This window comes from Megalopta genalis, chromosome 6, assembly GCF_051020955.1.
Source record: "Megalopta genalis isolate 19385.01 chromosome 6, iyMegGena1_principal, whole genome shotgun sequence".
NCBI lineage: Eukaryota > Metazoa > Arthropoda > Insecta > Hymenoptera > Halictidae > Megalopta > Megalopta genalis.
In genome coordinates, this window is record NC_135018.1 from 19,709,258 (window position 1) to 19,727,129 (window position 17,872).

The window sequence follows — 17,872 nt, forward strand, 5'->3', positions numbered from 1 at the left end:
CCTCGATTCTGTTGTCTTGATAGACATTGTGTTATATTTCATATAATGTATATGCTGATTTCAATTTTTTAATGAATATATAATATTATTTATTATTTTATAATATATAATATATATATAATATAATATTTTTTGTATAATATTATTTTATTATTTTATTATATATGTAGAGAGAGAGAGAGAGAGAGAGACTAAGAGTAAAGTTATATTTCTCACTAAATTATTTATTGTAAAATATGTGATTTTAGTAAACTGTAAATATAATACATAACTAAATGAAATATTTAAGTGCATGAAATATAAAAGTTTTTTTAACATAGCAATTCTTCTAATATATGCTCCTACTTCAAGAATCACGATAACTAAATACATCACAATGTATCAGGAATTCAAAATAATTCAAAAGTTGTTGAATGAAAATTATTGATTCATTATTGATCATACTTACCCTATTAATAAATTATATATATGTAAATCCTTTTTATTCAAGTATTATTACGTCAACGACGTTAAACAAGAATCCGGTATGGTCTAGTGGCTAGGATACCTGGCTTTCACCCAGGAGGCTCGGGTTCGATTCCCGGTACCGGAATTTTCTTTTTTCCATCGTAAAACATACTTTTTTTTGTGTACGTTCATTTTATAATATTTATTTAGTAACAATTTGTTATATTTTGTATCATATACATGTTTAGTTTAATTTGCTAATTTGTAGAGACGACCTGTTTCATGTACCTACAATACATGCGAATTGATTCATCTCGTCATATTAAAAACACGTGAATAATTCGTTTGAAAAATACTATTTTATAAGACAGATTTTTATGAAATAGATGAGAAATTAACAAGTTCCATTATTATCGACAAGAATGTAATACTTAGAAGTGTTGTGCATAAGAATTTAACGTATTTTTAAACAAATAGTGTAATGTAACATAAAACGAACATTTTTTACAAATTTTTGAGTTTCTTTTTATTGGAATATTTTTTTTATAGATAACGAATGAAACGATGCAAAATGAAAATTTCAGTATCTTTATATTTTATACTTTTGACATTACCGTTCGAAGAAATTACATCTACATGATATCATGATTTCCTTGATTCAAGAGGAATGATTGAAAAACAATGAAAGAATAGTTTTTTTTATCATTCTTTAATTGTGTCATTGCATCGCAGACATACGCTGGCATTTGTTAAGATGCGATTAAAGGATACTAAAAGACTTTTCGTACCTCGAAAATATGCGGTGACGCTACCATGTTTGAATTATCTCTCAATTCACCGAGATTATTAATCAAGTTATCGAATGTCTCGGTAACTAGTAATCATCGTAATAATCTCGCACTTGCACTTGCAGTGATAGCGCAAGATACGACGAGTGAATTATCTAACAAGCACGCATAATAGCACTTTACGGCTTTTAATAGAGTTCTTGAAACGAACTATCGTGCAGTTAATAAAATGTGTTCGCATGTCTTCTCTTATCAATTATGTATTTGTTTTCATAATTCAGTTTACACAGTCGCGATAAGGAAGTGCGTATTCGTAGTGTGTACCCCGTAAAAAGAATCGCCGATTTCACGAACGCATTAACAAACACAATGGTAACGTAAAGCACTGGTTGACAAAATAGGATGTTAATTTATTGTATTACTCAATTCTGCGAATAACACTTTCTTTCACTTTATATATATATGTTGCAGTATATTGATTAGCTTCAAAAAATTTCACTCTGTACACCTTAACCACGATTCGAACAATCCTGACGATTTTGCAAAGGATAATCGCATGTTCCAATGTGCGGATTGAATTCCGTTCCTGCGCCGCACGATAAAATGAAGCATCCGCTGGCATCGCAATGCTGGTATTTTGAGCAATCGCCTGGATACGGTATAACTTCTCCCTGGAATATTAATGCAACGATTAATGCAAACCTTTTCGATCGATTCATAAAGCGTTTCCGTAAACGCTGACGACGAGTTTCGCATGGCGATTCTATTAAAATAATGAATTCAGCTCAAGAGAAAATAAATGTACTGGCCCATAGGCAGCGAAAAGCCATATAACAAAAATAAAAACTGAGCAATAAAAAATTCTTAGATTAAATAGTAAATGCGCCATGGACCGTTCGATACGATTAAATGCGAAAGGATTTACAATTAAATATTGTTACAGGATAAGCCTGTCCAACCACACCAACGATATTATATTTATTTATTTAATATTATAATATAATATTATAATATTATATATATTATTATATTATATATATATATATATATATATATATATATATATATAATAATATATATAATAAATATAATATTATAATATTATATTATAATATTATATTTATTATATCGTGATACATTTTCACTTTCTATTTTAATACTTCAATTTGTCAAATACTCGTCTTGTATAATATATATAATAATAAATATAATAAATATAATAATATATATAATAAATATAATATTATAATATTATATTATATAATATTATATTTATTATATCGTGATACATTTTCGCTTTCTATTTTAATACTTCAATTTGTCAAATACTCGTCTTGTATAATATATATAATAATAAATATAATAAATATAATATTATAATATTATATTATATAATATTATATTTATTATATCGTGATACATTTTCGCTTTCTATTTTAATACTTCAATTTATCAAACACTCGTCTTGGACAAATCGTAAATAATTCTCGGATTTTGAAGAAAACCTGTGCTACAACGACACGATTTTTTCTGCTCACGTTGCAAAATATATAATCGAACGCTATCGAGACATTAATTTTCGAATTCTAAACGGAAACAGGTACTCACATGAGACGACACCGCGAAGTAAGACACGATGCATAAAATCGCGCACAATAAAGTTGTCGGGAGATTCATAGTGGCCGCGATGCTACTACTTCTGCAAATCCGTTCTTCGAATCTCGAGTGTCTTCTTTCTTGAACGAATGAATTTTATATACGAATCCCCTAACTTACAGTTACATAAGTAATATGACTTAACATGTTATCTAGGAATAGACGTTTTTCCAATGACTTCATGCGTGTTTCCATCGCCAATGGCTTGTGCAAGAAGACATTTTTTCGCGACGCTAGTTCCTCATGATCAAAGTCTCGGCCAGCAGCCGAGATTTTAGTGTTTGCATTTGATCGGCGACAAGCGGCGTCTAATTGCGTTAACTTCGAGCAATAATAGAAAATTGACTATTCAACTATACAGCCGCATAATTGTGCCTAATCTAATTCCAATTAAATGTATTCGAACGATTCATATTCACTGTTTATTACCGAAAAATCGTACGAATAATGTTTGCGAATAAATCCAACTCGATACGTTGATTGTTAATTAGTGTTTGCATTTGATCGGCGACAAGCGGCGTCTAATTGCGTTAACTTCGAGCAATAATAGAAAATTGACTATTCAACTATACAGCCGCATAATTGTGCCTAATCTAATTCCAATTAAATGTATTCGAACGATTCATATTCACCGTGCATTACCGAAAAATCGTACGAATAATGTTTGCGAATAAATCCAACTCGATACGTTGATTGTTAATTAGTGTTTGCATTTGATCGGCGACAAGCGGTGTCTAATTGCGTTAACTTCGAGCAATAATAGAAAATTGATTATTCAACTATATAGCCGCATAATTGTGCCTAATCTAATTCCAATTAAATGTATTCGAACGATTCATATTCACTGTTTATTACCGAAAAATCGTACGAATAATGTTCGCGAATAAATCCAACTCGATACGTTGATTGTTAATTAGTTAATGTAATTATGTGTTCTATTTACGTCGTTGCTCAACACTACATAAATTCGTCTAAGAAATGTTTTCTCTTTGCAAGTAATTTTCGAAAATAGAAGTTGCTATCGAGCGTACGCATTCGTTGATAAATATATAGAATTAAAAACGCAACAATTTAAAAAACGAATGGCAAAAAGATGTTACTTTTGCTTAATCGCTTTACCGAGGAATTCAATAGCATTCTAATCGTTTCGGTGTAGACAAATAAAAGAATCATTTCGGAGAAGAGATCTTAATCCTTCTTAGCTGGAATCGCGTCTTCGTTTCAGCGACATAAATTATTATAATTAGACTGCGGATGCGAAACTGCATCGATTGCAACGGAACAGAGATTCGATACAATCCGGTTTATTTTTTTGTCTTTTTTTACTGTTTTTCTTTTCATCTTCTTCTTATCTTTGTCAATTTGATTAATGCTTTTACCGTTCTCCGATTTCTTTTATGAATGCGTCGAACAATACGCGCGGCTTAATGATAATCCATAACTACTCATCGTCAAGAGATAACGTTTCCGAAGCATCCTAGAGGGCAAGCCAACCCGGATATAAGCAGTTTACGAGCGGTACAATGCATAATTGTAGTCGGATAATTATACTTGCACGTACAGTGGACATCGCGTGATAGTAATCACGTCGGATAGCAGAAGCGAGGTATACAGAATACTCGATTCTCGCTAATTGTATTAAAACGAGCTGTTAATAACGGCGAACGGCCATTATTAATTAATAATAATTATTTATCTTGTAAAATTCAATTAGTGTGATTAAGCCTCCTGGAAATCTATCAATTTTTTGATATACAGTAAATTCTCCCTAATTGACCTGAAAACATAAATGGACAATTTGGAAGGAGGAAGTGCGATTATTGCAGTTTAATAGTTGTTGACAATCGATAACTATAGAAACGAGCTGCAAGGCTCGAATAATCCTATCTCCTCAAAATATTGTCCCCATTTCCCATTTTAGTCAATTAGGGAGAATTAGGGGAGGATTCTCTTACAATTCTAAATGGGTCCATTTTAAAGTGCGATGTTTCAATTTTCAAGCCCCCTAATGTTTTTAAACTGTAAAATAAAATTAAACTAATAAAAAAGAAATTAAATTGAAATTAATAAAATTAAAATGTAAAATAATAAAATAATAAAATAATAATGTCTTAAATTTTATACAAACATTATTATATTGAATAACAGCAATCAGAAGTCTCGATTTTTACTAATAACAATACCCTCGTCATCGGTGCATTGATTTTCAGGTCGGTAATGCAGTCCACTTGTGCGATAAAGTGTTACATCACGTTCAATCTAGTCCGCTAACAATACATTTTATTACAGTAAGTTTACATTAACGTTCCACGTGCTGCATAAATACGCCGCGAATTCTTCTCATTTTATAAATAAATTTCGTATCCCCTCACTTTACATCCGATGGTAACGCTCCTCCTCGCTACCCAATTTATCGTACACAATAACGATGGAATCTGCAACGATCTCCAGATTCATCATAAAAAACCGTCGAAATATATTTTTCATTTGCTTATGGAAGATAACGTTCCAACGAGTCGACAATTATCTGAAACATTCCCGACTCGAACCTAATCATCTGCTGGCTCATTCTAATTATCGACCGCTGCAGCGTCGAGTGCAAAACGCCCACCCCTTCCGTTCATCGCGATTCCACATTACATACAAAATACAGCTTTTTAGAATCAAATGAAAGATTCCAAGGAATATAACAAAAAAAAAAAAAATTCACCGAAGTCCAAATCATCGGCTGTCCAAATCGATCGGAGAAAAGTTGTCCAATTCGAAAAGTTCGAAAACTTTGAAGAGTCGCCCTTCCGAAAACTTTGAAAGAGCCGTACATTCGGCACGATTTGCCGACAGGATTAAAAAGTATCGCACACCGCGAACGAAACTCGGGCAGCTCGCATAAGAAATAATGGACGCGCCCGTGTCACGTAGTCGAACTTCTTTCGAATCAAAGTGTAACACGTACGAGCACCGTTAAGGGATGCGCTCCGGCGGCGCGGCGGTGTCTGTGCATTGACAATTTACCATCCCTTCTTTCTCCTGGAAACCGCAGTATACACCCCCATCGTGTCGATTCCCGACGCGCCCCCCACCCTCGCCGCGAGAAGAACTGACGACGTAGCGTTTCAACGACAAATGGCATCGCGCCCCTAACAGCCACCTACGACGTTGGTCTAATCTCGTTGCAGCGGTTGGTCGTTCCGGTTCTCGCACTTTCCCCTCGTCGAATGAGCGTGCCGGTAACGCCCATCACCCCTTGCTACATAGATCCGCACCCCGTCGCCGTCTCAGGGGTGGAGTCGACCAATGACACGGTGGTAACGCTCGTCTGACAACGTGGCCTTCGGAGCCGCCCCCGCATTTCCCGTGGCTAACTAGCACTACCCCACTATAGTCGCGTCAGCCACTCAGCCAGCAAGTCCCCGGGCCGTCTAGTCGCCCGTTGGAATTCCCCACCCTTTCTCCCTGTCACCTTTCTCTGGCTCCTCTTCATCTATCCTACCTCTTCTAGGCCAACGTACCAGAGGCCGCGTCGAAGAAGCGGCGTACATCGCGCGATAGCCTGACTAAAGCTCTACCTAGCGATGGCTTAGAGCCTCGTGTTCAAGTTGTTCGCGCCGAGGTATTTATAAGCTTCTTTACTTTCGACGGTGGTCCGACACGAGGAACGCCGTTACGATCCGCGACCAAATTAACGCTTCAATGGGCCGCGCGTCTACGCGCGATCGGAAGTCGTCGGGGGCTGGAAATATTTATGTAAATTCGTGAATTAATTCTACACGTGCGAACGTACACGTAAAAAACAACAACAGTAATGATAATACATTTAATACAACAAATTTAATGTTTTTCCTTTGTGCGATGTGATTATTAAAGCAATCGCTAATTATTGAAGCATCGCGCACGTGTTGTGTGAGCGGCCATTAAAGTGTTAATAAAAAGAAAGTTGTGGTAATGTAGAGCTATGTCGAGGTTAGAATGAAAATAGTAAAAATAGTGTAATAGTAATAAAGTACTGAATATAATAGAATAATAAAGAATATCTATATCTATATCTATATCTATATTTATATCTATATCTATATCTATATCTATATCTATATTTATATCTATATCTATATCTATATCTATATCTATATCTATATCTATATCTATATCTATATCTATCTATATATATAGATATAGATATAGATATAGATATAGATATTCTTTATTATTCTATTATATTCAGTACTTTATTACTATTACACTATTTTTACTATAATAATAAAGAATATCTATATCTATATCTATATCTATATATATAGATAGATATAGATATAGATATAGATATAGATATAGATATAGATATTCTTTATTATTATAGTAAAAATAGTGTAATAGTAATAAATATAGATATATAGATAGATATAGATATAGATATAGATATAGATATAGATATAGATATAGATATAGATATTCTTTATTATTCTATTATATTCAGTACCTTATTACTATTACACTATTTTTACTGTTTTCATTTTCAACTTTCAGTAATAATGAAGTAATGGTTTCAACATCGATTATATCTATATTATATCTATATCTATATCTATATCTATATACATATATATATATATACAATCAGAGGAAATCATTTTATTGCGTCGATGAACCAATTTGAGGAAAACTTTTAGTAATAATGAAGTAATGGTTTCAACATCGATTAGCGAATGCTATCGACATCGTCGTCCACGAGTGTCATATAAATAAGGAAAACTTCGTGCCAGCCTATCAGAATTTAAATGATACGCCATCGAAGACGAGATAGCCCGTTTTCCTCCGACTCTTTCATAATTTCATTTTTAATTTCATCGAGTTTATTTAAATCGAACAGGAAACATTTGTTTCAATGATGTATTTTATTCGAAAGATATTACTATCAAAGATATCACTATTAAAGATATTTGCACTATTTAGTTATTTGCGCTCCACACGTCAGAGTAAATACAATTTTTTTAAAATCATAAATTATAAATTATATTAATTTACATAATATAATTTACATATATTATATACAATTTTCTTAAAATTTATAGATAAATAAATAAAAAGTATATAATATAATATAACGTATCTACACAAATTAACAACTAATCTACAATTCTTACAAAGTCGAATATACTCCAACGTGTAAAACGAGATTTAAAAAGTCTCGATATACAGGGTGTCCCAAATTTTCCAGCCGAACGGTATCAGCCTACCCAACCAACACAAATAAGAGGAAAGCGTCACGCGAACCGAGAAACGCTTTACTTCAAAAGCTCGCAAGAAAATCAGTCGAACGATCCCTAAACATTTGACAACTCAGCGGCGCCTGAATCGCCGGGTGTACACCGGGTCACCGGGATTCCGAAGGATCAGCGCACGATCGGGCAACACGAGGTGTTCGCCGCCATCGCTAGCTATCGCGTCGAAGTCATGGCTACGCCGACTTGTGGCCGTTTAGAAAGTGCTGTAGGTGTGCGAGGCGTCGCCCACACCCCGGTCGCGAGGCGACGCGAGGCGACGCGCGGCGCGGCGCCGCGTGCCCACCCCCTTGGGTTAGGTGGCACGTCGAGCGTGGTGAAGAACGACCCGTGATTCCACGTAGTATGGCCACGGTCAGGAGAGATGGGTAATTCCGACAGCCAGTCGGGCAGCGGTCCTATACATGCGTAGAACCGTTGGTAGAGACAGAGAGACGGGTCCCTCGTGCATACACTGACACACCAGCCGGCAACATGAACGCGGTCGCGGGTACGCCCTTCCCGGCGAGATGAGTAGGTACGCCGAGGCTCGAAGCCACCCCGTCACGGAGAACGCTTCGGGACTTCGCGCGACTCCCTCGGCGTCGTGTCGGAACGACCACCAGCCCGGTTGCCCGTCTGGGGATGCTCGACTTTTGATCAGCCGCGAAGGATGGGCGCAGGTCAGTTCGATAAGGCGCGTCTCTTGCTTATATTGTCAACGGTATATAGGTGTGCTTCCGGTAACCCCCCCGTTCGGCATGTGCTCACAGTGTACAGTGATTCGCGGCTAGGCTAAACGCTCCTAATCGTCGGACGCCCGAAAGCTCCGCGAAAGCTCCGCGAAAGCTTCGCGAAAGCGCGCGACTCTCTTTCTCCCCCTTTTTCTGCTTCTTCTTCTTTCTTTCTGCCGCCGCGGCGATCGCCGTCGAAATCGACCGCTGTCTCTCCGATCAGATTATACCGAATCGTGCGGTTCTATTCGTCGTCTTCGAAGTGAATGGTGCCGGGACGATCCCTTCGTCGAATCGCATCGTTGGAACCGCGCGTTCGTTTCCGAGCCACTCTCGGTCAGTGAATTCCGCGACGGAACGTTCTTTCCGTCGCGATCGGTGCTCGTACGACGCGACGAACGGGACGTTTTTCATATTTTCACGCGTTCCTTTGCGCGCAGAAAGAGAAGCGACGGCTGTCATGGGCGGGAGCGTGTAACTATGTTAGTTTTTTAGGCCGCTGATCGGTCGTTCAAGCCGCAGAGTAACGGGCGACTAGTGCTGGCACACTCAAAGACGTGTTCGAACTTGCGTGAATTCGCCCGACCACGCATGTTTCTATCACGAAGAAATGCTTAGTGTTGCACCGGAGTTCACCGTGTCTTGCGAACCCGTGACCGGGCATCGCGAAGTACGAGAGACTCCGAGATATTTCATTTCTTCCGGGGGATTTACTTTTCACCGCACGTGCGTTAACGTTGCGCCGTTGCGGTCGCATTTAGCGGTTTCGGATGAAGTATGCGAATAGTGTCTTTCGAGATCGGTCGCAATGGCGTTCGTAATCGTTTCGTTCTCTCCCTGACGTGTTACATCGCGACGTCGATACTGTTTGCTTAAGGTTTTTGGCGAGATATCTCGCGGCGTAATGACGCTTGTGCGACGCGATGCCGTTCGTGCGGTGCCGCGGACGGCACTCCGCGGAGTAAACTTTAAATCGAGAGCTTTAATTCGAGGGCTTTAATTCGGAAAAGTTTGGCTCCGTTGACAGAACATAGATGCAAGCGAAATGGACGCAGAGACGGTGCGAAAACGGAAGCGCGTGTTTACTCGTCCGCGACGCCGCACGAACGGTATTATGTCGCGGGGTAGCACGTCCGTGGCATCGCACAAGCGGTATTATGTGGCGAGATATGTCGTCTATGACTTTTTTTTCTATGATTTTCGTAGTGCAGCATCGCTGTCACGACGTAACACGTTCATTAGAGCGAAACGTTTAATGACAATTTATAATCAGAAGAGAAAAGTTCTATTGCATTGAATCGTGGCGACGCTGGGAACGGGTTAATCGAATTTGTAAACGCGGAGAACGTTGTTCGTGGTGCAAAAAATGATAAGACGCATTTTTAGGATACAGGGCAGTGAAATATTGAGCGGATAGAGCGACGTAACTGTTCACCTATCGACCGAAATAGGAGACGCATGAACGAGATTTCCGTAGCTCGAGGAGTGTCTCTTCGTTCAACGTTTTCATTTTCGACTCGAAAATTGCATTTTTTGAGTTGAGTGATTTTTGCAATGAGGATGCGACGCACCGCGCGTCAAATTTCAGGCCGAAACTTTGGTTTTCGTCGAACTCGCAGCTTTAGGCTCTTTGTTAGGCTCTTAGTTTTATCTCTTACGTCTGAATATGTTTTCGAAACATTGGTGCTAAAATACTGTTTATTTGAAATATATTTTGAATGATTTTTAAAGATTTTTTTAAAATGATTTTTCTACTCCGTGCTATTATTCTCCGATAAATCGGATACCGCTTTTATGTACGCTTCATCGCATTCGGAAATAAATAGTTTCGCAGCCGCAGCTTCAACAAATTGTTTCGATCGTGCATTGTTTCGAACATTTGCATTATTTAGCAGGCTGTGCAAGCTGTCGTTGTTATTTCCTCCATTCGAGGGGAACTGTAATTTTGGATACAGCTAGGCTGCGGATCTTTGTGCAAATTCTGATTTTCATACGTTATTTAACCCCTTAACGCGCAGAAACGTATTAACACGGGCGTGCAAAACCGGCCAAAATGTGCAGACCCGTATATATACGGTCGGCGTCGCAACTTATGTCGCTAAAATGTTCAGATTCGAATATATGAAAAACAGTACGATGGGTACAAAATTCGATCTGCAATGCGATTCAATATTTACTATAATTATTTATCCACTATTTTTATTGAATTTTTAGTAATTTTTGCATTTTTTTTAAATATTTATTGAAATTAAGGTCCAAATATGTATTTTCTTAGATAAAAAAAATTGATTTTTTTTGGTCGGTTTTTTTTTTTAAATTGTGCATTAAGGGGTTAAAAGAGATTGGGATTGTAAGAATGTTTGTCTGATCAAGAGAGATCAAGAGAGATCAAGAGAGATCAAGAGAGATCAAGAGATTTGCTTAATCAGAAGATCACTTATTGCGAAAAGAATAATTTCTACGGATTTATTTGAAAGGGGTTGGTTTATGCGTTCTCTTGTATTTGAAAAATCCGCGCATGTCGACTTTCTATTGTAGTTACTATAAGAATGAAAAAATTGTAATAAAAACAAAGATTTTGGCTCGACATTTTGTTTGGAACATGTATAAGTTAGAGTACAGAAATACAGCTATGCAGATACAATATTTCGTCCAGTTCAATAATCTAACATCTAACAGGTTTTATTTAATATTGCAAGTACTCTAATATCGTAAACACATAAAAAACATTATCTTAACGGTAAATTATGTTTTGAAAAGTACAGAGAAATCGTATTTATCGCGTTTCCTTAGAAATACGTGTTAGAGACGTGACAGGTTCCAGATACCAAACCTGGCTATTTTCAACGTTTTATAATAAATCATTTCATTTAATAGCAATCTGACAACTTGACATTGATTTTAAAGCAATATGAATTATTTTATATTTTTTTTACCGTTGCGTATATACTATAGGTCGTCGAGCGAAATGAAATATTAGCATGTTTTAATTCGAAACCTCGAAATTAAATTGAAAGGCGAGATAATGATAAGCTACGTTAAATTAACACTATTTAATTTACGATACAAACAAAAACGAATGAATACGTTTCTTTCTCGCTTCCAAGAAATTAGCATACGTAATTATCTTTAGAGTCGAAGGATTATTATCAAATTTGTTATAAACTTAATTTGTGGTATATCCGAGTGGGCGAATAATATTCTTGTTGTCAAATACCCTTGATTAGGGGTGAAGTATCCCTAATCGTTTCAATGCACATTTCGAAGACTTGAAACCTGCAACGAGGTCGATTAATCGTTTCCAAGAAACGACTAATTCGATTTATATTACACCCCATAATTAGACTGCGGATTTTATGCATTTATAGCAAAAATTGAGTAGGTGTTCCATTTTGTTCGGTATTATGTTTTAGTGCGCGTTTCAGTGCGCGTCGGTCGAATCGAGGGTTAATTGACGCTCCGAACATAAGACTGGAAGTACAGAGTGTCCCAAAAATGTCTCGCAATACTAAAAGGCGGAAGAGGCTTCCTTAGATCATTTGAAATAACTTTTTCCTTTGCAAAAACTTTCTCCGAGGCATCGTTAACGAGTTATTAACGAAAAACACTGACCAATGAGATCAAGAGATGAGATGAGGTCAGCTGGCGCGAGGCGGAGCCAGCCAACGAGCGCACGAAGTCCAGTTCCGCCCATCGACTGGCCCGCCTCGCGCCGGCCGAGCTCGCCTCTCATTGGTCAGTGTTTTACCGCGAATAACTCGCGAACAAAGCCGCGGATTGCATTTTCGCTAAGGAAAAAGTTACTTGAAATGAGCTCAGGAACCCCTCGTTTTCGGATCGCGAGACATTCATGGGACACCCTGTATAAGCAGGAACGTCAAAGGAGGTAATCTGTTGGGGTTGAAGTAACTCGTCTGATCGGGTTAGGTTGGTAGGTTTTTGGGTGTGAGAAGAAGGTGGTTGGTTCCCCAGGCCAGAAGCGGAAGCTTTGGTTGGCTTAGGCATGGCCGTGTTTTTCTTGCCGCGGATCATTAGGGCGATTAGGGTTCCTCCGAAAAGGGGAGAACAGATTAACGCTCGAGTTCTTCTTGCGGTCCGCGTCGCTTTCTTAAACGGGCACCTCTTTCCGCCAGCTTTTCACGTTTTTTAAGATTCTTGATCAGCCCCTGCCACCCCGTGCAAAAACTGTTGGACCCGTAGCGTGATTGTTGACAAAACTACTTGGCCGTGGGTTAAAAATGAAATAATTTGTTGCACTAAATAACTGGTAAAGCTTTTGCCTGTTTTTAATAGCCATTGGAATTTTCGTTGGGAAAATAAAAATAAATATGAAGGGATAATTCACAATCTAAATATTTTTATAAAACAAATATATTAGCATAAACAGTTTTATAAAAATATTTATTTTACATAGGAAACGATAGAATATTTTGCAGGTACTTGATGTATAGGGTGGTGCACTATCTATATATTTTCTACTCTATTTATTCATTATAGAAATATGACCTTCAAATTACTTTAGCTTCTAAAAGTTTTAACAGTTTTATAAAAATATTTATTTTACACAGGAAACGATAGAATATTTTGCAGGTACTTAATGTATAGGGTGGTGCACTATCTATATATTTTCTACTCTATTTATTCATTATAGAAATATGACCTTCAAATTACTTTAGCTTCTAAAAGTTTTAACAGTTTCATAAAAATATTTATTTTACATAGGAAACGATAGAATATTTTGCAGGTACTTGATGTATAGGGTGGTGCACTATCTATATATTTTCTACTCTATTTATTCATTATAGAAATATGACCTTCAAATTACTTTAGCTTCTAAAAGTTTTAACAGTTTTATAAAAATATTTATTTTACATAGGAAACGATAGAATATTTTGCAGGTACTTAATGTATAGGGTGGTGCACTATCTATATATTTTCTACTCTATTTATTCATTATAGAAATATGACCTTCAAATTACTTTAGCTTCTAAAAGTTTTAACAGTTTAATAAAAATATTTATTTTACATAGGAAACGATAGAACATTTTGCAGGTACTTAATGTATAGGGTGGTGCACTATCTATATATTTTCTACTCTATTTATTCATTATAGAAATAAGACCTTCAAATTACTTTAGCTTCTAAAAGTTTTAAATAAAAATGAAGCTTATTTTGGATGAGATTTTCAGTTCTGGAAACACATGTAGCATTGAAGTTAAAAAGGATGATTAGGTAGCTTGTCTTAGATGGAACTGTTTGCTTTCGTGAAACAAACGTGATAAAATGGTAAAGGCTATCGTTTTTTCTCCAATCGAAAGAAAACAAATCAGTGTTCAACTTTTTCATTCTGTACCCTCTAAAAAAGCAAACGTTGCCTGTTGAAATATAATTATTTGCGTACACGGTTTGAATTTATACTGGTCGATGTCGATAAATCTCTGGATTGACCGATTAGCAAAACGAAACTAATATAATAAATTGGATCAGAGAGAAAAATGTTATCAATTTTTGTGTATAACGAGATAACTATTGTTATTATAGCAACGTCTGAGAACTTCGGAAGACAAAATGTCATGAGAATTGTAATCAACGTTCGAACGCCTTCTTCTTGTGAATTGCGAAAATAACCAATAACCAATTGAATTATATTAATTCAATTAATTCAATTATGCAACAGTATGATCTGACAACGTTCCGAAGTAGAAATACGCGATGCGTTTAGCGTGTCTTATCGGTGCAGGCCATTTCTACTGAAAGTGTTCGCTGCAACATCTCCTCCATCTCCAATGCTCTTTTGTTTTATTATTATTCATAGCATTATTCATAGCAGTATGAATAATCTAACGACGAAACGTTTTGCGTATCGTTTGTTCAACCGACTAATTTATTACTCTTTCAGTAGCTCAAGTTCTGGTCACGACACGGCACTGTTTTTAGAACGTCGATTTTTGCGAAATAATGTAATCCGTACCTCGCTGCATCTTTTTGTCTAATTAAGTATGAAGTGAATATTTGTTATAGGCGACAGATTGCTCGATATACTGTGTACCGTATGCGGTGATCGTAGCTCTGGAAAACACTACGGCACCTACAGTTGCGACGGTAACTATGAATCCTTTCCATACTGTAATAATCTGTGCATATGTTGTGGTAAATTAGAACAACAGATAGGTGGCACCGTTTGTTGTTGTGTAACAGTTTATATTTCAGTTTATATTATTATAATTTCTGTAAAAACATGTGCCATGTCGGGCTTAGTTTCAAGCTCCATGTCCATCTTTATTTGCTGGAATCTATATTCATAATTTAATTTAATTTATATTTCGAGAAAACTAACGTTCCTTTTTATCAATAGACGTATTATTTGTGATCATTTTATTGATTATATCTATTGGGTTGGCAACTAAGTAATTGCCGATTTCAGTTATAGGTGTCTCTCACTCCCATTTTTATGATATCCGTAAATGTTATATTATAAAATTATTATTATTATTATGTTATTTTTTATTATCCGTGAATGTTAGCAACTGAACAAATGCAGCGGTCAAGGAAAAGCGACCACAATGCTATAGTTAGCTTGCTGACTTTTATAACACCCAAGAAATATAGTTCAAATGTTATTTGAGTTTTCTAAAATGGCACCAAAGTGGTACCACCGGCATACAACAGACAGTTTTTGCATGGCACCAGCGTGGTTCCACCGGACGGCATAGTGTTAATATTGAAACCAATAAAAGGATTAGCTTTAGTCTCAACGAGGAGGTTTTGATAATATATTGGGTTGGCAACTAAGTAATTGCCGATTTCAGTTATAGATGTCTCTCACTACCATTTTTATGATATCCGTAAATGTTATATTAGAAAATTATTATTATTATTATTATTATGTTATTTTTTATTATCCGTGAATGTTAGCAACTGGACAAATTGAATGCAGATGTCAAGGAAAAGCGACCAGAATTGGTCAATCGTAAAGGTGTCATTTTCCAGCAGGACAATGCTAGGCCGCACACGTCTTTGTCCACTCGGCAAAAATTGATGGATATTGGTTGGGAATTGATGTTACACCCACCACATAGCCCTGATCTCGCGCCATCGGATCACCACTTATTTCGATCCCTGGACAACTCCCTTCGTGGTAAAACTTTTAACGATGATGACACTGTAAAATCTCACTTAACTCAGTTTTTGGCCGAAAAGGATCAGACTTTCTACGAGCGTGGAATTTTCAAGTTGTCAGAGAGATGGCAAAAGGTCGTCGAACAAAATGGAAAATACATTACAGATTAAACTTCGTTCCAAGTAAAAGAAAATTTTTTATTTCATTGAACAAATCGGCAATTACTTAGTTGCCAACCCAATATTAGGACGAATGTATTTACGATTACAAATGCAAGTTACCGGTGTCATAATAATTTTGTGAAATTTAATCTTTCGTCCACATCGAAGCAACGTAACAGGCTTGTAAAAGATTAATTTAGATATGTTTCATTTGTTTTTAGTTATAAAACTGACAGTTTCTTTTGTGACTGTACGCGAATGCACACTCGTTGTTGTATTTTTGTTGTTTTCTAGCTGGAGCACAGTCTTGAAAATACAAATTACAAGTATGAATTTGTGGGAATTTCAGGTTGCTCGGGATTTTTCAAGAGGAGCATCCACGAGAATCGGAAATACGTCTGTAAGGAACAGGGCGCTTTGAAAGGGTGCTGTCCCATCAATAAGAAACTGAGAAACCAATGCCGAGCTTGTCGTCTTGCTATGTGTTTTAAAGCTAAAATGAACAGAGACGGTAAGTAACACCAATTACGACAATATTTCGATGTGATTGAACACGCTTCTTCTCTTAATACGCTGACTGCTTAACCCTTTCATGGGCACGATATGAATTTTCAAGAATATTTCAATTCAATAAGAATTTTCAATATTTCAATTCAATAAGAATTTTCAATATTTCAATTCAATAAGAATTTCTAATATTTCAATTCAATAAGAATTTGTAAGGATATTTCAATTCAATAAGAATTTGTAAGGATATTTCAATTCAATAAGAATTTTCAATATTTCAGTTCAATAAGAATTTTCAATGTTTCAATTCAATAAGAATTTTTAAGAATATTTCAATTCAATAAGAATTTTCAATATTTCAGTTTAATAAGAATTTCCAATATTTCAATTCGATAAGAATTTTAAATATTTCAATTCGATAAGAATTTTCAATATGTCAATTCAATAAGAATTTTCAATATTTCAATTCAATAAGAATTTTCAATATTTCAATTCAATAAGAATTTTCAATATTTCAGTTCAATAAGAATTTTCAATATTTCAATTCGATAAGAATTTTCAATATTTCAATTCGATAACAATTTTCAATATTTCAATTCTCAATAAGAATTTTCAATATTTCAATTCAATAAGAATTTTCAATATTTCAATTCAATAAGAATTTTCAATATTTCAATTCAATAAGAATTTTCAATGTTTCAATTCAATAAGAATTTTCAAGAATATTTCAATTCAACAAACACTTTTCAATGGTGGAAATATCTGAGCTTGATGGTCCATACGCGCATTCAAAGCAGATGGAAAGCATAGTTCTCAGTGCCTATGAAAGGGTCAACGATGTCTCCTCGTCTCAACATTCTAACGAATTAAATAACGCTCTATCCTTGGCCAATTAATTGTTCGTTCTTTTGTGACTAATAGACTGCAAATATTCATGCAAACTTGGTATTTTAACGATTCTGTTTTGGATTCAAAACGAATCTACTACCTGACAAAGATTTCTACTTTCTTACAAAGATTTTATTGTGTCGTATAATATGAAATGTCGGACACGAGTACGTGTTTGTGTGCGCGCGCGTGTGTGTGTAATTAAAATTTCCTAAAGATAGAAATCAAATTCTAGAAATTTGATCACCGAACGATCAAATTGAAGTCGCGTTTTCAACAAACTTCTATCGTGTTTCACCGATTGCGAGAATGTTTT

The 17,872-nt window shown here is 36.0% G+C and overlaps 1 protein-coding gene and 1 non-coding gene across 2 annotated transcripts in view; both read left to right on the forward strand.

Moving 5' to 3' along the window:
• The first annotated feature begins 520 nt into the window (after nucleotides 1-520).
• On the forward strand, nucleotides 521-592 carry TRNAE-UUC (transfer RNA glutamic acid (anticodon UUC)). The gene has a single exon. It is a non-coding gene; the product is annotated as a tRNA-Glu (tRNA).
• Nucleotides 593-8,531: 7,939 nt separating this feature from the next.
• LOC117223874 (protein dissatisfaction) overlaps nucleotides 8,532-17,872 on the forward strand; it is a 43,204-nt gene continuing 33,863 nt past the window's right edge. Inside the window, exons 1-3 of the mRNA XM_033476449.2 lie at nucleotides 8,532-8,535; nucleotides 14,902-14,982; nucleotides 16,511-16,672. Of these exons, the coding sequence (XP_033332340.1) occupies nucleotides 8,532-8,535; nucleotides 14,902-14,982; nucleotides 16,511-16,672 (247 nt within the window). The remainder of the gene's footprint in view (nucleotides 8,536-14,901; nucleotides 14,983-16,510; nucleotides 16,673-17,872) is intronic.